This window comes from Oncorhynchus nerka, linkage group LG26, assembly GCF_034236695.1.
Source record: "Oncorhynchus nerka isolate Pitt River linkage group LG26, Oner_Uvic_2.0, whole genome shotgun sequence".
NCBI classification, from domain to species: Eukaryota; Metazoa; Chordata; class Actinopteri; order Salmoniformes; family Salmonidae; genus Oncorhynchus; species Oncorhynchus nerka.
In genome coordinates, this window is record NC_088421.1 from 14493046 (window position 1) to 14516832 (window position 23787).

At 38.9% G+C, this 23787-nt stretch overlaps 4 protein-coding genes and 1 long non-coding RNA gene across 7 annotated transcripts in view; 2 read left to right on the forward strand and 3 right to left on the reverse strand.

Moving 5' to 3' along the window:
* LOC115110354 (GATOR1 complex protein NPRL3-like) overlaps nucleotides 1-2246 on the reverse strand; it is a 16051-nt gene extending 13805 nt beyond the window's left edge. For 2 of the 3 annotated variants that reach the window (XM_029635945.2, XM_029635943.2), the window contains exons 1-2: nucleotides 1705-2246; nucleotides 1533-1602 (exon numbers count right to left, since the gene is read on the reverse strand). In XM_029635945.2, the coding sequence (XP_029491805.1) occupies nucleotides 1533-1602; nucleotides 1705-1903 (269 nt within the window). In that variant the 5' untranslated portion in view covers nucleotides 1904-2246. Of the gene's footprint in view, nucleotides 1-1019; nucleotides 1095-1532; nucleotides 1603-1704 lie in introns of all 3 variants that reach the window. The other variant, XM_065010124.1, reaches the window with a different exon arrangement.
* On the forward strand, nucleotides 1123-11223 carry LOC115110357 (uncharacterized). The gene is made up of 4 exons (XR_003860626.2): nucleotides 1123-1219; nucleotides 10046-10149; nucleotides 10425-10520; nucleotides 10654-11223. It is a non-coding gene; the product is annotated as an uncharacterized LOC115110357 (long non-coding RNA).
* Nucleotides 11224-17632: 6409 nt separating this feature from the next.
* On the reverse strand, nucleotides 17633-18479 carry LOC115110362 (hemoglobin subunit beta-1-like). The gene is made up of 3 exons (XM_029635951.2): nucleotides 18371-18479; nucleotides 17953-18175; nucleotides 17633-17828 (listed from the first exon to the last, which is right to left on the reverse strand). The coding sequence occupies exons 1-3, from the start codon at nucleotides 18460-18462 to the stop codon at nucleotides 17700-17702; spliced, it is 444 nt and encodes a 147-aa protein (XP_029491811.1). The 5' UTR covers nucleotides 18463-18479; the 3' UTR covers nucleotides 17633-17699.
* Nucleotides 18480-19783: 1304 nt separating this feature from the next.
* On the forward strand, nucleotides 19784-20677 carry LOC115110364 (hemoglobin subunit alpha-like). Its single transcript, XM_029635954.2, has 3 exons — nucleotides 19784-19946; nucleotides 20164-20371; nucleotides 20483-20677. Exons 1-3 carry the CDS (start codon nucleotides 19852-19854, stop codon nucleotides 20609-20611), a joined length of 432 nt encoding a protein of 143 aa, XP_029491814.1. The 5' UTR covers nucleotides 19784-19851; the 3' UTR covers nucleotides 20612-20677.
* A 2124-nt stretch (nucleotides 20678-22801) lies between these two features.
* On the reverse strand, nucleotides 22802-23750 carry LOC115110360 (hemoglobin subunit beta). The gene is made up of 3 exons (XM_029635949.2): nucleotides 23590-23750; nucleotides 23187-23409; nucleotides 22802-23049 (listed from the first exon to the last, which is right to left on the reverse strand). The coding sequence occupies exons 1-3, from the start codon at nucleotides 23679-23681 to the stop codon at nucleotides 22918-22920; spliced, it is 447 nt and encodes a 148-aa protein (XP_029491809.1). The 5' UTR covers nucleotides 23682-23750; the 3' UTR covers nucleotides 22802-22917.
* Between the last annotated feature and the right edge of the window lie 37 nt (nucleotides 23751-23787).

Below are 23787 nucleotides of genomic sequence, written 5' to 3' on the forward strand. Positions count from 1 at the left end.
GTACAAATGCTATAATTAACCCAGTAACAATGTTATGAACATGTTATTACAAAGTAATTTAACATTTGCTTTGTAATTACATAGTAGTCAACATTCGTTTTTTTTTTTTAGTGGACTCAACTCCATTAAAATGCAACAACAAAGAAATAACTGAGTAACAACAAGTTACTAGTGTAATTACCATGTTAATATCATAGATGGGTTGAAATAGGTAAAGAGTAAGCCTAACTTGATGTAAATAGGCCTGTAGCTTTTATTGGGTAACTATCAATTGTAGCCATGTGTATTTTTGTTAAATTCTTGCTTTTAAATTAAATGAGTCACTGAAATATATATATATTATATATGCTGTATCTTGTGGCCACTATTTTACATGCCAGTCATTTCTTATAATCTGAATGTCACTTGAAAATTTAAACGCAAACAGTTTAAAAGCCCACATGTTAAACAAAAGGCACTGATGTAACAAGGTTAAAAAGCTCATGTAATCTATCCATTTATTTGACACACATATAGAGTGACTTTCTTAATCACATATTCCAAACAACAGATAAGGGGTGTATTGCCATGAACCCATGCTGTAATATCACAGACAAATATGCAAGAGGGCACAAATATAACCCTAGCCGTCTTAGGTGCCAGCCAATAGGACCCTAGCCAACACACATGCCGCAATTGTTTTAATCAAATGTTGACTAATTTTGTTCTGATATGAACATATCCAAAACTTGACTGCTTAACAAAACGTATGATGAATATGCTGAAGCCTGTCACACTGGTGCAGTTTCACACAGTCCCCTACCCCATTCATAAATGCTAACTACTTTAGCACATATTGCTGATAGTATCTTCTGACTAGGGGAGTTTTGTTGAGAGCCCAAACACTTGCTCACCTGCATTAACACTTGCATTAACAAGCATTAAGAAGCATTGCCTGAGGTACTATATTGGAAACATAAGGAATGTATCTTTCATATCAGTGAGAAATACTTTATGTTTTTTTTAAAGTTACTACACACCTTATAGGGTTAGTGTTCCCACACGGCCATATCTCCATGTTACAGAGCTTGTTGATGGAAGACATTGGCCGCCACCTGTGAAAATTGGCTATCTAGCATCTAGCGTGCTCCTAACACCTGTGTGTAAGATAACTGAGGAGGAAGTGTAGTTCATAAACTGGGGGCGCACAAAGTGTATGGATCTGTGTAAAACTACTAAAGTAAGTGTATCTTTTTTATTTGAAAGATTATTTCTCGCTGACATGAAAGATAGGGGGCATATCAGCATACGTTTCGAAAACCGCTTACGATAGCGATGATTATTGACGTTTTTAAAACTTAAAACACAGCATCGGAATTGTAGTTTACACCGAGTCAAATGCGGGCGAATGCAATGGCTGAAAATCCTACATACGGAGAAGGGTTTTCGAAAGCTAACAGTCCCCATTCAAAGGGATGTTGTTTATTTGCCCGTCGTGATATAGGCCTAAACATGGATACATTATGTAGGTGACATAATATGATGACCAATACCTTGAATCTCCATCTGGGTCTTCAAGAACATCTCCTGTAGTGTTCAATGCATATGGACTTCGCTGTTTTGCTGTTGGGCAAAAACATCAGATTAGAAGATTTGTTTACCAAATCTTACATATCACACCACATAGCAAGCTAACGTCACACACACACACGAAGGACTACTTACTCGTGAGTGATGATGTGCAATCTGAAACCTGTTGAAATGGGTACCTAAAGAGCAATTTGTTCCCTCGGCTACCCGAAGTAACCAAAATTACACTGATAGGGCTTGTCTTTTCACCACATTTGAAGAACCTATTTTCAGACTGTTTATACATAGATTTTCGCTCGCCTTGTAAATCAAATGAAGATGAATGAATGTACATATTTTAACGTCGAGTTTGCAAATTGTTTGTCAATTAATATTTAACAATACTGTAGCTAGTCACATGGTTATAAGAAACGTAGTTGCCAGACTTTCCAATTTTTTACAAATATAACTTTAGCTAGCTCCGAGCTAACTAGCTTATGCTAGCTAAGAAATGTTTAGGGTTAACGTTAGCTATCGAAGCACCATTAGCTACATTGATTAACTACTTAACAAAACTCGGTAATATACTGGCGACAATATATTTGAATACTTATATAATTCTGTTAGATGTGTTGTTTCTCTACTCCAGCTCAGCGCTGCCTTCCAATGTTGTGTGTTACACTGATATGTGATGTAGACCGTAAAAATAGTTCCGCTAGTGGGGTGGGATATTTACATGTGAGATTATCGGTCGATTCTAAAACAAATACCCTGTTGTAAAACTCGCATTTTACCAGTTCATCAACTCGCATTACCAGTTCATATCATCATTGTTATTTTTCACATTCAGTAGCAATGCATCTGTACCGTAGCCTCGAGAGCCAGCATGATCACGTGAGGCTAATACAACTGGAAAGCATAGAGCAGGGGTTCTTAAACGTTATCACCTAGAGACCCAAATAAAACATAAAATCAAATTTTATTGGTTTCATACACATATTTAGCAGATGTTATTGCAAAATGCTTGTGTTCCTAGCTCCAACAGTCCATTGGTATCTAACAATTCACAACAATACACAAATCTAAAAAAGAATGGAATGGAATGGAATTAAGAAATATATAAATATTAGGATTGGCAATGTCGGAGTGGCATTGACTAAAATACAGTAGAATAGAATACAGTATATAAATATGAGATGAGTAAAGCAGTATGTAAACATTATTAAAGTGACTAGTGTTCCATTATTAAAGTGGCCATTGATTCCATGTCTATGTATATAGGATAGAAGCCTCTCAATTGCAGGGTTCATTACATTTACATTTAAGTCATTTAGCAGACGCTCTTATCCAGAGCGACTTACAAATTGGTGCATTCACCTTATGACATCCAGTGGAACAGTAGTGCATCTAAATCTTTTAAGGGGGGGTGAGAGGGATTACTTTATCCTATCCTAGGTATCCCTTAAAGAGGTGGGGTTTCAGGTGTCTCTGGCTACCACCTGGTTCAGTAACCAGGTGGTAGCCAGCTAGTGATGGCTATTTAACAGTCTGATGGTCTTGAGATGGAAGCTGTTTTTCAGTCTCTCGGTCCCAGCTTTGGTGCACCTGTTCTGACCTCGCCTTCTGGATGATAGCAGGGTGAACAGGCCCTGGGTCAGGTGGTTAATGTCATTGATGATCTTTTTGGCCTTCCTGTGACATTAGGTGCAGTAGGTGTCCTGGAGGGCAGGCAGTGTGCCTCCGGTGATGCGTTGGGCAGACCGCACCACCCTCTGGAGAGCCCTGCGGTTGTGGGCAGTGCAGTTGATACAGCCCGACAGTTTGCTCTCAATTGTGCATCTGCAAAAGTATCTGAGGGTATTCGGAGCCAAGCCACATTTCTTCAGCCTGTTGAGGTTGAAGAGGTGCTGTTGCGCCTTCTTCACCAATCTGTCTGTGTGGGAGGACCATTTCAGATTGTCAATGATGTGTACGCCGAGGAACTTGAACCTTTCCGCATTCTCCACTGCGGTCCCATCGATGTAGATAGGGACGTGCTTCCTCAAGTCCACAATCAGCTCCTTCGCTTTGTTGACGTTGAGGTTATTTTCCTGGCACCACGCTGCTAGGGCCCTCACCTCCTCCCTTTCGTCATTGTTGGTGATTTGTTGTGTCATCTGCAAACTTGATGATTGAGTTGGAGGCATGTGTGGCCACACAGTCATGAGTGAACGGGGAGTACAGGAGGGGTCTGAGCACGCACCCTTGTGGTGCCCCTGTGTTGAGGATCAGCAAAGTGGTGGTGTTGTTTCCTACCTTCACCACCTGGAGGCGACCCATCAGGAAGTCCAGCACCCAGTCCTACAATGGGATTTTCTGGATTTTTTTTTTCTCATTTTGTCTGTCATAGTTGAAGTGTACCTATGATGAAAATTACAGGCCTCTCTCATATTTTTAAGTGGGAGAACTTGCACAATTGGTTGCTGACTAAATACTTTTTTGACCCACTGTATGTCTCGTGTCTGAGCCGTTGAATTTCGACTCCACTTTGTCTCTATACTGATGTTTTGCCTGTTTAATTGCCTTATGGAGGGAATAACTACACTGTTCGTATTCGGCCATATTCCCAGTCACCTTGCCATGGTTAAATGGGATGGTTTGTGCTTTCATTCGCGTTTAGCGCAAATGCTGCCATCTATCCATAGTTTCTGGTTCGGGAAGGTTTTAATAGTCACAGTGGGTACAACATCTCCTATACACTTCCTGATAAACTTAGTCACCGTATCAGTGTATTCGTCTATGTTGTTCTTGGAGGCTAATCGGAACATATCCCAGTTCGCGTGATCAAAACAATCTTGAAGCGTGGATTCCGATTTGTCAGACCAGCGTTGAATAGTCCTTAGCACGGTTACTTTCTGTTTGAGTTTCTGTCTATAAAAAGGGAGGGGCAAAATGGAGTCGTGATGTGATTTGCCGAAGGGAGGGCGGGGAAGGGCCTTGTAGGCATCCTGGAAGTTGGAGTAGCAATGGTCCAGTGTTTTAGCAGCACGAGTACTACAGTCAATGTGTTGATAGAACTTTGGTAAAGTTTTTCTCAAATTTGCTTTGTTAAAATCCCCAGCTATAATAAATGCAGCCTCAGGATATGTGGTTTCCAGTTTACATAAAGTCCAGTGAAGTTCTTTGAGGGCCATCGTGGTATTGGCTTGAGGGGGAATAGACACAGCTGTGACTGTAACCAAAGAGAATTCTCTTGGGAGGTAATACGGTCGGCATTTGATTGTGAGGTATTCTAGGTTTGGTGAACTAACGGACTTCAGTTCCTGTATGTTATCACAATCATACCATGAGTAGTTAATTATGTAACATACACCAAATTTCCACTCACGCAGCACTCCAGACCCTAGAACTGAGAATTTATTTGTTCATTTTTTTATTTGACCTTTTATTTAACTATTCAAGTCAGTTAAGAACATATTATTTACAATGATGGCCCAAGAACAGTGGGTTAACTGCCTTGTTCAGGGGCAGAGCGACAGATTTTTACTTTGTCAGCTCGGGGATTCAATCTAGCAACCTTTCGGTTACTGGCACAACGCTCTAACCACTAGGCTACCTGCCGCCCAGCATGAGTGAAACCTTTTGCTTGATACTGTTATCCATAATAAAAGTCAACATTAGAATCCAGTTTACTTTTAACCACCTCTGAGCGAATTTATCTAAAGAGCTCTAATGCGCCTAAAGTCGTTTTCCATTGCTTTGTTGCCGTTATATCAGTTCTAGCATGTCTCAATAATGACCAATCTACACTGAACAAAAACATAAACACAACATGTAAAGTGTTGGTCCCATTTCATGAGCTGAAATGCAAAATCTCAGAAATGTTCCATTCGCACAAAAATCTTATTTCTCTCAAATGTGTTTATTTCCCTGTTAGTGAGCATTTCTCCTTTGCCAAGATAATCCATCCAAAAATGTGCAGTTTTGTCACACAACACAATGCCACAGGTGTCTCATGTTTTGAGGGAGCATGCAATTTACACGATGACTACAGGAATGTCCACCAGAGCTGTTGCCAGAGAACTGAATGTTCATTTCTCTACCATAAGCAGCCTCCAACGTTGTTTTAGAGAATTTGGCAGTATGTCCAACCTGCCTCACAACAGCAGACCATGTGTAACCACGCCATTCCAGGACCTCCAGATCTGTCTTCTTCACCTTTGGGATCGTCTGAGAGGGGGTGGAGGGGGGTGCTGAGGAGTATTTATGTCTGAAATAAAGCCCTTTTGTGCGGAAAAACGAATTCTGATTGGCTAGGCCTGGCTCCCCAGTCGGTGGGCCTGGCTGCCAAGTGGATGGGCCTATGCCCTTCCATTGGTGCACCCATACCAAGTCATATGAAATCCATAGATTACGGCCTAATGAATTTATTTCCATTGACTGATTTCCTTATTTGAACTGTAACTCAGTAAAATCTTTGAAATTATTGCATGTTGCGTTCAGAATAAATAGCCTACCTACAACTGGTAATACATTGTTGCTCTGTCTCTGTGCAGCACTCTTCCAACCAGTGCTCTCAACGCACGCACACCCCTCTGGCTCTCTCCGTCTTCACCATTCATTCACTCACTCACTCACTCACTCACTCACACACTCAGTAACAGCCTGCTCACTGCCTGATAGTCAGCATCAGGCCACAGTGAAATATATATATATTTTTTAGGAAATGCCATGGCAGCTGCGATACAATTTAGAAGTAGCCCAAAGACCTGCCACCCAAGACCAATACATTTTCTCCTGCAATATCGTTTTCAAAGTAGCCCAATTATCAGGAAAACTGAAAACACGTCTGCAGTGCACCACAAACATACGGTTCATAATTGCCAATCAACAACACTGGACTGGCCAATGGCAGGAATTTGTTAGTCCATCACTCCAGTAAAAGTGACCAATTTAAGGTTTATAGACATGCACCCGCCTGTAAGCCCACACCCCCATCAGCCTAGAATCCAAACCCAAAGGTGCCAAAACTTGAGAGAGCGCAATTTGAGAAATTGAAAGTGAGTGACTATTGCTGGTGGATTTAATGCACTCAAAAACTTTTTTACACGTTTGAATCACGTTTGCTTACAGTTCTATATGTACTGTGTCGTGGAAATGTCCTCTATTTACCAAATCATGGGAGCAAACCACACACACAAGTCAGAGTTAGTTATCAAAGTCCATCTTTAATTATATCAGCTCTATCACAATCCTGTGACTCTCAGGTAATTCAGTGTCTCTCAATGAATATTCTGAGAGCCCCCCTTACAATGCAACTGCGATCCTTTAATAGCAAAGAACACGCATAGTCAGACAGCATAGACATAATAAATCGTTCAGCTTTGTCTCCTTACTCAAACCCCAGAACCATAAACCAATCCTCCATATCAACAGGCATATATCAAATTGTCATTTAGATACAACCAATTCTATATACAACCAATCCTGGACAAGATCACAGAGACACACTGACTGGCACACAGACATTGTGGAGCAAAAGATATGTTTACACATGATGACACGTTGACCTCTCTCCTCTCTGCGGCCCATGCAACTTAGTCTTGACATAGAACAGATAACTGCAACCCCGCCACAGTATTATACAAAAATACCATTCTGATGAGAAGTAACTTACAAACATATGATGAATATAAAACATCTTACATATGTTACCAACAAATTTGGATTATTTCCACAACAACTGTTTAATTAATAAATCTTCTCTAGGGTAGGGGGCACTATTTTCACCTCCGGATAAAAAGCGTGCCCAAAGTAAACTGCCTGCTACTCAGGCCCAGAAGCTAGGATATGCATATAGATTTGGATAGAAAACAGTCTAAAGTTTCCAAAACTGTTAAAACAATGTCTGTGAGTATAACATAACTGATTTTGCAGGGGAAAACCTGGGAATAATCCATCCAGGAAGTAGGATTTTTTTGGTGTTGTAGTTTTCTATTCAATGCCATTACAGTATCCATTGACTTAGGACTCAAATTACATTTCCTAGAGCTTCCACTAGATGTCAAGTCTTTAGAAATTGTTTCAGGCTTGTATTCTGAAAAATGAGCAAGACCAGTCTAAATGAGTGGACCCTACAGTGTCACACAGAGCTCTTTCATGAGCAATCCCGAGAGTGCGCCTTTCTTGTTTACCTTTTATATTGACAATGTTATTGTCCGGTTGAAATATTATTGATTATTTAGGCTAAAAACAACCTGAGATTTGAATATAAACATAGTTTGACATGTTTCTATGAACTTTACGGATACAATTTGGATTTTTTGTCTGCTTGTTGTGACTGTGTTTGAGCCTGTGGATTACTGAAGAAAACGCGCAAACAAAACTGAGGTTTTTGGATATAAAGAGAGACTTTATCGAACAAAACAAACATTTATTGAGTAAATGAATGTCTTCTGAATGCAAACATATGAAGATCATCAAAGGTAAGTGATTAATTCTATCTCTATTTCTGACTTGTATAACTCTTCTACTTGGCTGGTTACTGTTTGTAATGATTTGTTTGCTGGGAGCTGTTGTCAGATAATCGCATGGTATGCTTTCGCCGTAAAGCCATTTTGAAATCTGACACCATGGTTGGATTAACAAGACGTTCATCTTTAAACCTATGTATTACACTTGTATGTTTTCTGAATTTTTATAATCAGTATTTCTGTTTTTGAATTTGGCGCGCTGCAATTTCACTGGATGTTGGTCATGCAGGACGCTACCGTCCCACGTACCCTAGAGAGGTTTTAAGACATGTTTCTTTTTGATCTACGATGAGTTTCTGCTTGCTCAAAGTCACACTTGCAGGCTCTCAAGTTTAATTTGCGCTCTTGACTGGCCTGTGCACTCGCGCATACTCGCGGGACCGCTCCTCCGCTCAACTATTTTCTTCTCTCTCGACTCACAATGCAGAGGGCTCCGTATAACTCCTCATTGCCATGATTGGTTTACTGTAGGCAGGGGCGGGAGGTCCAGTATAAAACACAAACTCACATCCTTGGCAACTTCCTTCACAACAGCTTTGCTTTGCTAAATCAAGGTGTATGAAAGTCATGACGACTGAGGAGACTGCGTGGCAGTAAATGCTGTATGGCCACTGTACAGATTGACCATGCAGAGCCTTTTACGCACTAATGCCAGATAGACTAAAATAATGAAAAAAAGCTCTTAATGTAGCCTATAGTTATAAATTGCTCAATAATTATACATTAATTGATTTTTAAATGTATTGTTTTCTCTTTCTTTTTTTCTTTTTCTTTTTATTTTACCCCTTTTCTCCCCAATTTCATGGTGTCCAATTGTTTAGTAGCTACTATGTTGTCTCATCGCTACAACTTCCGTACGGGCTCGGGAGAGACAAAGGTTGAAAGTCATGCGTCCTCCGATACACAACCCAACCAAGCACCAATGTGTCGGAGGAAACACTGTGCATCTGGCAACCTTGATATTAAATTTCAAAACTCAGTCTGATTCACAGTTTTTCAAGCTGACCTGCATTGATGATCTGCCAAACATGGGCACAATTACGCTTTTGATATTGGAGGATGCCATGACTAGCTCTGGGGTGTCCTTGAGTAATCCACACTTAACTTCACAGCATCCAGGACAACCGAGTGACAACTTTGAGGTGCCAACCTTTTCACATGACCTTAAATTGTAACTGAGAGAGGGAAATCAAGGGTATGACCAATTTGGAAGACAGCTGGTGTTAACCAGAAACCAAAGACAACAGATTTTGGATGACGTGGCAAGAGCTATGTATGGGAGGAATGCGTATCCAAGTGTGACTTTGAAGATGCTGCAAAAGCCTTAGTCCACTGACATAAATTCCTTGCTGACAATGGGTCACCAAAAGGGTGGGACGGATGGAAGAATGGCCTTAAGTTTAAAGTAGGAAAATACAGAATGAAACTAGGCAGAGATAGGTGGCCTGAGGTTGGTTAAAATAAAGTGCCCAAAAAAGGAAAGATCCAGAACCACCACTTAAACACACTGTTTACTGTGGCCCAGTCAACCTGTCACAGTTCCCTCAATCAAACGTTGAAGCAGATCTGGAAAAGCTAAGGACTGATATTTCTCTTGAGATGAAGAAGACACACAAAAACTTGGCTGTAATCAATCGTTGTATGGGAAAGACAGTTGCCCTGAGAAGACAGGAGATTCTGAACAGCAGTACTGAAATACAGACAGTGGAGAATAGATGGCCGGCACTATTTCTAGAGTCACAGGTATTGCTTTGGCCTGGTGGCAGTGTTAACATTCTTTTACAATGTCTAAAATGTAGGGAATAGAGGGTGTGTGTGTGGGGGGGGTATTGAGTTAGTCATTCAGTAAGAGCCTGGTAATATATAATCACATTAAGTACAGAAGACTTCTGTGTCTTTAAATCAAATATCTAATCTACAGATATTTGCTGAGTTTCATCGCATAAATAATCAGAACCTGCAGCGATTGTTCTTTTCTGCACTAGACCATCACACTGAACGCTTGCTGGCTTTATCCCGGGTGGTGCAGGGACAGATGGGGAGCTTTGGACTTTCGTTTTCTGCCATTCTGAAGACGTATGATGAAATGGTTTGTTACATTCTAATTTACATATTTAGTTTCCTTGGTTCTGTGCTGGCACTCTCCCTATGTATTTTTTTATTTTTTTTTAACCATTTTCCAAACTCCACCTGCAGTGTACATAACATTGGTTTGGGGTGAAATGGTAGTAAAATGGGTGTTGTGTCTCGATTAGTGATTGAACCTATGGATAGCCATATTGGTTTAAAATCACTGTGCCTATATACTTTTCCAATTTGTCCTCTGCAAGTTGATTTATTAATGTTCTGTCTGTGTCCTTTTAGCAATCAAGGGATGTGAATGTCAGGCGAACTGCTGCCCTTCATTGTCTCCCAGCACTACTTCTTGAAAGCGACTCAGAGGTGTTCAAAACCTGCAAGGTTGGTTAATACACTTCGGGGTTATTACAGAGTTTAAGACTGCTCCTTTTAATATTGATGTGCCCAGAAATCACAACACATCTTCCGCTTTGGTTCATCTGTATTTTACACTCTTCCGGTTGTCATACTGTAGGAACGTGAGTCAAGAAATCCTGGTGTCCTCATTGGTCCAGTCTGCATACCTGCTATCGTCTCTGATGATGAAGATGCAGTCTCCCTTCAGCCTCACCAAGTCTCCATCATCCACGAAGATAGAGTGGTGATGCACAGCTTCCAATCCTGGCCAGATGCTTTTCGCGCTCTAATTGGCCTGGTTTATGCTCTACATCTGGATTACCCAAAACCCATGTCCAGCTCATTTCTATTCATTCAGAAAGTGTTGATTGCGAAAAGCTCAAATCAAGTTTTGGCCCCCTAAACTGTAACCTAATTTTAACCTGTTTTCAGCTCAAATGTGCCTGTGGTAAGACAACAGATGTTGTTATTTTTTCAACCTTAGTAAAGAGAACTTGGTGATTGTTGGAACAAAAAAAGTTTGAATGCTTTTTTTGTTATTTCCTTTCATGTGCGTTCTCTTGAACTGTAACCAGAGGAACAAAAATTGACAACTGTGAATCTCATGTGTTTGAAATGCTGTTGTGGTATTCTCCAATAATAAATCATATTAGTTTGTACAGTTCAACATGAAATTTACACCTGAACCTAAATTATTTACATGGAAGCACGCTGAGAGGGATTGGCTTGTGTCTTGTTGTCTTAGCAAGGAGGTAGGCCTAGTAAGGTAGGCCTATGACTGTGCTTTTGTGGACTTTGTAAAAAGTACATTGAATGTGTACGTTGAAGGGGTTAAATTTGTTTTACACAATAATACTCACTTCAGCTATTATGTTTGTTCTATCTTATATTGCCTAACCAGCAAATACTCATAATAATTATTTGAATTATCAGACGTCAATACTTTTATTAATTAACTTGAAGTCATTAGACGTTTACAAAGTAAAGCATGATGAACCGCTAAATGGGGTGGCTTTGAACTTTGCTCCCTGGTTTGCTTTGAGAGAACATGCCATCGTGATAACCTCTGCTTACAGTACTAATACTGAGCACTTTCATTTGGCAGTCTATACAGTAATATATTCAGTCATCTGTCTCTGTTATACTATTATGGTGTTGCGGGAGCTCATGGTCTCCTGGTACTCCTTCAGGCAGTGTTAACAGCAGTGCTCCAATGAGAATTGATTTTGGCATGTTGTGTGGCATCTGCCTGTTCGTTGCACAGCATAAAATTGTTTTCCACAGCAGGGTTAACTGGTGCATCTGAACATCATTGTTAGTTGGCCCAACTTCTAAGACACACCATACACATAATTTTGAAACTATGGGAATGGAACGATTAGGAAAGGGGTGCCTAGTGAGGTCTAAGTCAGTCTCTCTTCCTGCCTATCGTTCGTTCTTCTCTTATGCCTTGTCATCTTACTTGTCTCCTATTGTCTCCTCCCACAACACACACCAGCCACATGTGGATACAGCCAGATAAGAAATGAAAGGGTGTCGAAAATGGTTGGTGAGGTCTTCTCATGCCCTCTACTCTTTTGTCAATTTTTTATGCCTTACACAATTTGTCCTCCCTAGAGTCTCCCATCAGACAGGGTAAATTGCGCTGATGTACTGTCCTCTGCAATGACCTGTGTGCTGACACTAATCTGGCCCTCTATAACATTGTACTCTGTCAGTGCGTGTGATGTATAGGTGATAGACATGCTTACTCTCTGGCATGATGTAAGCAGAATTATTTAGGCACATCAAAGCCTAACAGTGAGAATAATACAAATTGCTAAATGTAGTAATGCCCCAATTGGTTAGGGCCAAACCTATTTGAACAGTGACAGGATGATGGAGGCCAACTCAAAATGTTGTCAGAAGGCCTATATTCCCCAAATTATGGAGCAATTACATTACACATTCAATGTGTCCAGGACATGGTCCTTATTAAGCTCATGGTGTTAGTTGGTCATGACTAGATTAGTCGAGTGTAAAGTGTCACTGTGGATGTCTGTCTGTCTCCAAGAAAATGTGGCTTATGAAGCCCTGAATTAAGAGTAATATTTATGTTCATGTGATATAACCTCTAAAGAGTTAACTGCATGTAATATAAAAGCTGGTTCATTTGACATATGGGGCGGGCATCTGGAAGTATGTATTATTATTTTAAACTGAAGCCCGGTCGTCGGCCAAAGGCAACATCTTCTCTGTGATCATAGGGGTGACTTTCTCCAAGTACATGTGCAGTAGTATACCTCACACACAGGCGGCTGACTTCCCACCAAGGTTTGTACGATTACGTTTATATAATTTAAAGCTACATTGCAATAGTAAGCCAATTTCTGAAATAAATCATATCAAAACCATTAAATAGTACAACCGGTCTTATTTTTTTGTAACAAAATTCTGTACGTCAATCAAAAAAAATCTACTATACATACAGGCAAAAACAAATGCGAAATGGTCTCCTCCAGTCCACAGAAATCACATTTATAGTCAATATTCAGCTTGAATCTTTCCAAAACATGTTTCACAGAATAAATTCTATGTAACGTTTTAAATGAAACTTCCTTTACCGTGTTACTGATACAATATGTGTTAGCAATTTTCCCATTGTATATCACCATAGATATTTGACCAAAACATGTAGTATATTTAATTAAACTGCTAATAATACCAGGTACATTTCATATTCACAAATGCAAATGGTCTAATTCAAAACCTAACTTTTTTCACTTTATAAATGGATTGAAACCATATTGCACTACTTGAACTTAAATGAAAAAAGAAAAGACAATTAAAACTTGTATTATTAATTAATATTATGTGTTTGTTTAGGATTCCTGGCGTTGTAAATAGTTTGTATGTATGCTTGTTTGCATGTGACTATTCCTATTTTGTTTGTTGATATTTGTTCATTAAAAAATAAAATAAAAAGGAATTAGGGAGCCAATTGTGAGCACGGAAATCTAATGTAGTCTCATTATTATAGTTAGGGAGAAAATTTCCGGAGCCTACTACTACGTAGCGTAAGTAACGTTAACATTAGATGAAGTCGGTTAACTTTTCAGCAGTTCATGTTAGCCAATTAATTTAAGGAGAAGTGCTGCTGATTTTCATGACCTAGCCTAGCTAAATACAACATTATCCGAATGGTAAATCTTTATTTATTTTTTTAAAGAAAACTATGCGTAAAATATTATATAATTATTATGTTAATTACGGTATATTGTGAAAACTATGTGGCTAGCATTATTTAGCAAGCATGACTAACTGGTAGCAAACTCTGACGGATCAATGCGCGTGTAACGTTAACGTCGATAATTTCATGTTCAAATCCATCTGCGTATTTATTTGTTGATGTTTTAACTGGTTGGCAGCACGCCTCAACAATTAGCTAGCCTAGCTAACGTTAGGGGGAGTAAAGCAGTTTTCAATTGCCTTTATACTTTGTTTTATGTATGTGCAGAGTACCATCGCATCACAAACTAGAAACTCCGGGATTCGTTTTATTCCATGTTGATCAACACACAGAACGCTTGCTAGCCCTATCCAGAGAAGCAGGGAAAGACTGGAAGAAATGGACAGAAAATAGCTGCCATTCTGAATATGTACAGCCAGGTATACAAATTAAATCAGTAAGCAAAATGTAAAGCAAATGATTGGATTGAAATGATACATTTTAAGATCAGTGATGCCCTTACACAGATATATAGTTTGTTTGTAATGTTTCTCTGGAGCAACCACACAATCTGAACACCGATCGAACTGTTGTCCTCTTCCAGCTATACTCCAAGAGGATGACCCTGGAGTGTTCATAACTTGCATGGTGGGTTGTGTTTGTGTGTGAGGTTAAAATATTATTTGACCCAAAATGAAGGAGGGGAGTTGTGTGTCTTCATAAGAGTTTATTGTGACATGATAATTAAATGTGCATGTTCTTTCTCAGGAGGGAACATCCCAAGACCCTGCAGCCATCGAGAACAGCAGCCATCATCTGTCATTGATGACGATAGAGATGTAGCTGCTGTGCCATTCCATCCAGGAAGAGTCTACGTGGTCCTTGAGGAGAACGTGGTTACGAAGGATTTCCGGTGCTGGCCTAATGCACTTGTATGTTTGTACGGGCTAATGTACTCACTCCAACATGGATACCCGAATTGCACGAAGGACACGTTTGGGTTTATACAAAAGGTGTTGTTAAACTTGGATGGAGACAGAATGAACCCAAAGGTTCTTGCTTTGAAAAATCAACTGTAAAATACCAATACCAAAAACATTTATGGCGATAAACAATTGTAAATAGTTACGTTATCCTATAAGGAAAAGAGATTTAGGGATACATTTTTTAAAAACAACTGAAGAAGACGAAATGTTTTGTAGGCAAATGCCAACTAAAATGTCTGCCTGCATTTGATTTGATCTGTGCCTTTAGTCAAACCGGTCACAGAGATACAAGAGTAACTTGACTTCCTTTGGTGTAGAGTTTAATTGAAAGTGTTTCTGTTTGGGAATCCTGAACATGGGCATTGGGAAGTTACCTTACAAATCCTTGTATATATGACGCTTTAGAAGCAATGGACACAAATCTCACATTGCTGACGTCATCATATGAAAAATGGCCGAGGTCCCAGAGGATAAAAATGGATAGGGAATCTTCATAGAGTTGAAAGGAGAGGTCGTTTGCATACCTGTGTAGTGTTGTGGACCGGTACATATAAGAAGGTTGGGGAAACAACGTCCGCACACACTGTCTACTTGCATTTAGGACGTTTATATGTCAGTTTAATGATTTGGCGTGACACCTTAGTCAGAAATGAAGGTATAGGACCGAAACAATGCGTGTATAAGTACATTTTATAATCTGCAAGTATTGCTTTGTTTTGTAAACATAATGGATTGAAAATTGTCGTGGAGGAAGAAATGTAAATTGTCAAGATTAATCTTTATTTTAAACAGTTGAATGTAGTGAAGTTGTTAGAATGTGAAATGGATGTCGCACATCACTACCTCATTTTTATTTTAAATTTTAAATTGAATGGAAGCTACCACATCAGTTGAAAGTGTTAATTGGAGAAGGGTCATTATACTGTGCTTATGTTTTAATAGTTAAGTTGTTGATGGGGAATGTTGCAGTGTTACACAGTATTGAATTGATTGAAAGTTGGAGGTTTGTTATGAAGTTCTGTTCAAATGAGTCATGCTGTACTGAAATGGCATTCATCTATTGATGGATGCTAAAATAGATGAATCAGTTTTGGTGCATTCATGTAATTAGAGATGTGTTTCTGAAAGACGCAGTGTTTTAAAGAAAATTTCATTTTATTTTTTAAGAAAAAACTGTTGTAAAGCTAACTTGCTTTAGACTAGTTGACTGAAAGAAAGAACTTTGATTTTAAAAGTCGTTTTTGACTTAAAATGTTGATGTGCAGCTGGTTTCCACAAATTATTTGAGTTACTTAACAAAAAATATCAAGTTACACACACTAACAAATATTGTGCCCTGTTTACTTTAAAAAAATGTAGGTAGCTATTTGCATCAGCCTTTTAAGTATAATATACACTTCACTTTTAGTGCATTACAAACTCAAATATATTAAGTGCAAACAACTAACAGGATCTCAACAATTCCTTTCATTCAACTTAATTTTATCAGGTTCAGAATGTTTTTTGTTTGTTTGACCTGCTCAAATCGTTCAAGTCCTAGAACTAATTTTAAGTTTGATATACTTAATGTAATCAGTTACAGAACCAATATTGTACGTTTTAATTTGCTGAATTTATTCAGTATCATAATTGATATTCTATGTTTAATCTACAAATGTTTGCTCAGTTACTTATGGTACTCGGGTTAGTAAAATGCATTTAAATTGGGTTCCTACTACTCAAATATACTCACAACTATACTTAAAAAGCTGATGCAAATAGTTACCTCAATATACTCAATATACTTGGGATAATTTACTAAAAAGTATTATTTATATACAAGGGAATATGCAAAAAAACAACAGTGTACAACTTCAAACTTCACCTTTATTTTGAATGAAGGTTTTCTTCAAACTTCAATTTTAAATTGCCCCTTAAACCCTACTCCTTTAGCATTATTTTGTAATCTGTAAGAATTCTGGGAAAACGCCACCTTGCCTCATTAGGTAAAGTTACATCCAGATAGCGTGCACCTGACTACAAATCATTTCAGATCTTCACAATTGCATTACGTTTAGGTGATAGATTGGGATTAGCACTTTGACCTCACATCTTGTACAGTTTGGAAATAATTCTCTGGTGGTCTGTGTGCCCCTTAACAACAAAGCAATATGAATGATATATCTTAGTCTTTACACAAAGCACAATATGAATTTTAGCTCAAATACAGCCTCGTTCAAACTGTTTAGATTCATCAAAACATACATTGCACATATTGTTACAAAATATATGCCAAAATGTCCCTTAAACCTGACTCCATATGCACTAGTGAAGCCCATATGGACATATTATTTTGACAGCTATAAGCATTCTGGGTATAACTCTACCTTGCCTCCTTAGGTAAAGTTACATCCAGATAGCTTGCACCTGACTACAAATAATCTCAGAAATCCACTAGTGCATATGGAGTAAGTTTTAAAACAAAGCTGTTTTTTAAAACAGGAATTGACCATGTCTCGTATGACCTCACCTGAAAAAGAGCATACTGTAGCTCCTATACCACCTAGCAACCAGCTTTTCAGCTTTCTTGCTACTTACTAAAACGTTTTGTGTTTAATCAACTTTAAATTGTTGCCCATTTGAGATCATGTGACACTTTAAGTTTGAGTAAAGCCAGCTTGTAAGTAACTGTACTCTAGAATCCTAGTGCAGCGGGTTTCCACAAATCTTTTGAGTAATGATAACTAATCAGGGTTTACAGTGTAGCCGCACTTCATTCATAAAATAGTCCGTTTCCCATCGGTCAATGCCCATCTCTATATTGCCTAAATATTGATGTTATGGATATTGTGGTGAAACTTTCCCCAGAAATGCCCCCCCAATCCTAACCATAATGTTGTTTATACTAATACGAATAAGGCAGCTTGTTTCGATGACTTTATTTTCACTCAGGCAGAGATGTCAGAACATAATCCCTTGTCTGTGGTGCATTTAGAAGTACCGACTGCCCATGGCTGCGACAACCACTTTCATGAACTTCTGCCAGGTTGCCTGGATTTCAGGAGTGAAAGAGGCTCCGAACTTGGCGGCAATGACAATTGTGAGGACGTCAGCCAACACCTGTGGACAAAGGAGGTAGATGTTACATTAGATCGTTGTTTTTGTTTTACCTTTGGAATTAGACGTGTTGTTCTGAATGTTATACGTGTAGCCTAAAACATATTTCTCAAGACAGAAGGCATACCCTGAAATTTTCAGGGTCGACGAAGAGTTTGTTAGCGTGGGTCTCGCTCAGTGACTTGTATGTGGCCAAGATGTTGCCCATGTTCTTCACAGCTTTATCCAGAGCTCCACACACGACCTTGCCGTGAGCAGCAACTTTGGGGTTGCCCATGATTGCTGCGGGAGTGGACACATCTCCGAAAGAGCCGAAATAACGCTGAGTCCAGGGGTAGACGATCAGGACTCTGTCATTGCAAGAACACCGAAATATGTGAATTATTTTCAAATGTATTTCAATTATATGCCTAATTAATACTCTAACATGCTCCATTCAAATTTAACAATATCAATATGATATATGATATCAATAACAATATGGTCATCTCCACTATAAACTATATTAGATGATATATTTGAATGAGGCTGAAGCCATGACCTACCTTCCCAGAGCCAGTGGTCCGACCTCATTGATATCTACTTTGCCCCAGACAGCACTGATGGTGGTCTTCTCTGTGTCTGTCCAGTCAACCATGTTGACAGTTTTTGTTTTCCGGTTTTGCAACAAGATTGAACAATTAATGTCTTGTGTAAGGAGACACTTTGCCTGCAAATTATATTTCTGAGTGTTCTCCGCCCACTGGAGACGGCACATATGATTGTCTCTGGCAAAGATCAGTATTGGCCAAGTGAGCGCTTCAGCTCTCGAACTTGATGTTATTGAGAATTCAGTTTCAAAATCCAATATTTTATCTGTTAAAAACAACAGTAAATGCTCATTTATTAGTTGTTGCAGAATAAATTATTTAGGTTAGATTCTAAAATCTGAAATCATAAGTAATTAGGCCTATACAGTTTTATCTAGATTACCAACGTTTCAAAATTCGTATGATCCCTAGCTAAACAGTTTTGTTGATCCAACTGATGCAAGATTATGGCAAAACTATTCAAAATGTTTTCATTGCAGTGTATAAGGCTATTCAAATAAACGTTTCTAAAGGGATGCAATCACTTTAATTACATGTTTTTACGAGTTGTGATAATTTGATAATTCAAGCTAATTCCGGACTACAATTTGGCAGTTTCTTATCTACGACAATATTATGCCTTCCTTTTTTTATCCGGGGATTCAGACCGTCCCGCCCATTTTAAGTGATTAATTTCAAGACAATAAATATGATAAGCAGGAATGTCCTGTATTATTTGCAGATAGGTGTGTACCCATATCCTCGCATGACTTCTGACATTTTTTCCGATCATCATTCGAAGTCCAATTAACCTTTTAATTGGGGATCATATCGAACTTTAATTGAACACATGTCAAATATGTCACCTTGAATAAATATTCTCCAATTCAATGCAGGTCTTTGAAGGTGGATTTGATTTGTACAATGTAATTTATTAGGTGCATCGTAATTTTAAATAGCTAATTAACTAGTTAACTAATTTTTCTATTTTGGCAAAAGCAGCTTTAGAATTAGCCTATTGGAAATATATGATATACAGAAATATTTCGTTTCATGCAACGAAATAAATAATTATTATTATGTATTATTATTATAATATTTATCAATCAAACAAATGGTAAAATAGTTGACAGCTCTGGGACAATTTATTTCCATACATTGTTTCACAGTACAGCCAGAAGACGAAAACGTAGGCAAAAATGTTTCAGAAAAAAGTTAATGATGTATATTATTACAAACATAGCCCTCTGACTTAACATTTGATAAAAGCCAAGATAACGTTTCTTACTCTTGGATTTTGACCAAGATGGTTGCGGTGTAGGGGGAGTGTACCCTAGTTAGTAGCTGGGCGTGTCTCCCGCACTACTTTAATATAAAGGGGCCTAGTTGTATAGGCAGTCATCTTGTCAGGTTAAATTCTTGTATATTTAATACGGGTCAATCAGAAAGGAGCAAAAATGAGTCTGACAGCAAAGGACAAATCTGTAGTCAAGGCCTTCTGGGGCAAGATTAGTGGAAAGGCAGATGTCGTCGGTGCTGAGGCTTTGGGAAGGTAAGCCTTCTTAATGAAATAATTATGAGACTGGTTGTGTTTAAACTGATGACAGCGGCATATTGCCTGCCCTGACCAAGCATTTTAACATACATATAATAAGTAAACTACTTTGATTACATTGTAGACAGAAGACGAGAGGAGTAAGACATGCATAATGCTTAAAAGTTAAGGAATCTGAATACGCCTAAAATGGTATACAAACTCATTTTTGCAGGATGCTGACCGCCTACCCCCAGACTAAGACCTACTTCTCCCACTGGGCAGACCTGAGCCCCGGCTCTGGGCCAGTCAAGAAGCATGGAAGCACCATCATGGGTGCAATTGGTAATGCTGTCGGAGTGATCGACGACCTCGTCGGAGGACTGAGTGCTCTCAGCGATTTGCACGCCTTCAAACTGCGCGTTGACCCTGGCAATTTCAAGGTTGGCTCCCAGATAACTTATTATCTTTATATATATATCACTCTCAACTTCAACTCTAAGTATGTTGCTGGATTAATTCGTCAATATTAACTTTTAAAATATACTTTTCAGATCCTGTCCCACAACATCCTTGTGACCCTGGCTATTCACTTCCCTGCGGATTTCACTCCCGAAGTGCACATTGCTGTGGATAAATTCCTTGCAGCCTTGTCCGCTGCCCTGGCTGACAAATACAGATAGATTGGAGTGCTGCAGTTCCTTCTCTGTTGTTATCACAATAAAATACACGGGCAATGAATGACGTTATTTTCTGTGTTTGTGTCCTTATTCCACCACATTTCACCATCAAGGTCATATTTCAATGTTAGCAATACAACAGGCTAAATACTGTAGATTCACACGTTAAAAAAATGGAATGACAAAGGAATGAAGACATTATTAAAAAAATAGTGCTTTAGGCCCAACATGCGCTAGCTCAGTATGTTGTTTCCCATCATTTTGGCTAGCCTATCTAATACCTGTAACATTTATTTTGATGAATGTGGAGTAGTTGCTGAATGGGATACTACTAGAGACAGCATAGGCACAATGAAAACCTACGGCTAAGGGCTGTACCCAGGCACTCCGCATTGCATAAGAACAGCCCTTAGCCCTCGGGCCTTATTGCTTAAATTACCCAGTGGGTCAGATCAGAAGATTGGAGACGTAGTTTAGGGGTGTGGCTTTCAGATAATTATGTTTAGCCACCATGGGAGTTAATGCCATTCTTGTTCATCTGTTCTGTTGTATAGTTATCACATGTTAAGGTTGAACCTTCACTTTTTTGTATCTTCAATGAGGTTTAGAGAGTGTATGAGTTCCCTAAAAGCCTATGCAAAGGTGGGATAAATACCAACCTTATTATAATATGTAATACATAATCTGAATATTCTAGAATAATGTTTCAAATGCAAACATTTTAAAAACTCTTAAATGTAACTAAATGTAATCTAAAATGTAATCTACATAATCCCCAAAAGTAATGATTTATGAGAGGGCTATAAACAATAGTAATGCTGCGTACTCCAAGATATGTTAAAATCTCACCTTTCTGGCAAAAATAGTTATACATGGCTGACAGTACAATTACAGTACAATTACGAAAATAGGAAATATTTATATGATGTATTTCCTATTCAACAAAACTGTATGAATAAGACTTCAAATTACTTATATGCTTTCTAAATATAGTATAATCCAATTATAAAATGACTAACTATGAGATTTCACCTTCCTTATAACTGTAAAATACATATCTGTATATACAGTGTTAGAGAAAATATATGATCCAAATGTCTTCCCCCATTGCTGTGAATGTCTCACAAAACTCTTCCTGAACTAATTAGGAATTCACCTTTCATCTAATTTTAATCTGGTCCATCTATGACAAACAGAAAGTGGTTTTCGTTTGAAATATATTAATTAATTATTTTAGATTACTGTCTATCAATCGATCTCTGAATGTGCTACAGCGACGAGACCACTGTATCACCTTGCTTTATGATGTAAGGATTTCAGGCATATGGGTTGTTAGTTGTTAGTGGCTGTGACATAGTGTTCAGCCAGGAGTTGATGGACAGTAAATTGATGCAATAAATAATATATATAGGCCTATATTTTATTTTTTTACCCTCCAATTCCGTTATATCCAATTGGTAGTTGCAGTCTTGCCCCGTTGCTGCAAATCCAATACGTACTCGGGCGAGGCAAAGTTCGAGAGCCATGTGAATCCGGATCTGTAGTGATGCCTCTAGCACTGCGCTGTGCCTTAGACCGCTGCGCCACTCGCGAGGGCGCAATAATTCTTACAGCACTATTTTGTATTTTATCGGATTTGTTTGATTATAGCTCTGCATTAGTTGCCCTCGTTTGGCAAGACGTCGCGATCTGTCACATTGCTGTGGATAAATCCGGTGATGGTGAGGGCAAGGCTCCAAAATCATATTTTAAATGGATTATGTTAGGCTACTCAATTAATGTGTTGAAAATAATTTCACATGAGTGGGGTATGACGTTTAAAATGTTGCTAAAAAATATTGACTTAAATGGGTTTTTAGGTCCAAAAATAGTAAAAGCATTTGTTGACCGTGGATTTCAGTCATTCTAAGGACATACATATTTAAATATCTAAAACAAAGAAAATACAATTTAAATATACTGTAGCTATCATATTACAATTAGAAAACATTATGTTATGGTAGGCAGGTAGACTAGTGGTTAAGAGTGTTAACCGTTTTAGGAAATCATTTATTTTCAAACTTGAAGATGTGTAGGCTAGGCGATGTACACAGCTTGTTTGATTCCATTGAGGGCCTAACTAGAATCCAATTGCCATCAGGAAAATTGCAGGAGAGTATTTTCCATCGAAAAACAACACTTCAAAAAGATAAATGCTTTTACGTGTATTTTATTATTTTCAATGCGTGTAGCTATGGCACAGGTTCCAGCCTAACAGACTGGAGTTGGAGTGTCATCTCTCTTCCCTATTGATGCTGTCGAGTGATGCTCTAGTGGTACTGTCTGCCAAGAGCGGACACAACGACAGCCAGGAACTTCTGGAAGGCTTCCTGAGTATCAGCATTGAAAACGGCGGGACCGAGCTTGGCGGCCACGCACACGGTGATGCAGTCGGCAAGGAGCTGTGGAGAGGGGACCGTAAATGAACCAGATAGAGAATGTAATATTTAAATAAGCTTTACATCGGCTCATAACGCTATTTAATTCACAATACTTTATTTTTGTATTTTGTTTCAGTTTGCTAAAGTGTAATACTCACCCTGAAGTTGTCGGGATCCACGTGCAGTTTCTCGGAGTGCATCACACTCAGTGCAGCATAGGTGTTCTTGATGTCATCCAGGTTCTGCACAGCTCTGTCCAGTCCGTGCATCACGGTCTTTCCGTGCTTGGCCACAGCGGGGTTACCCATGATGGCAGCGGGTGTGGATAGGTTGCCGAAGGTGCTAAAGTGCCTCTGAGTCCATGGAGACACGATCAGAAGTCTAAAAATAAATTAAACAGGCTGCCATTACAATTGTACTTCACAATCAATATGGTCTGTACCGCACCAAACAAAGGTGAACACCGGGATGTCCTACTACGCAATTAGTGCTAATTAGCCTAGGTAGCCTATTGTCGTGTTATTATTTAATGATATCTACATAAATATTATAAGAATGTACCTGGCCAGGGCCTGGGGTCCGATCTCATCCACGCTGATCTTTCCCCACAGGCCTACGATGGCACTGCGCTCAGCATCTGTCCAGTCGACCATGTTGACGTTTGTTTGTTGATTTCCGTTGGTACTTGCAAAATGTTATACAAGGGATCCCTGAGGTTTTTATCTCATGGAACGTCCAATTTATTGATGTTCAGAATCT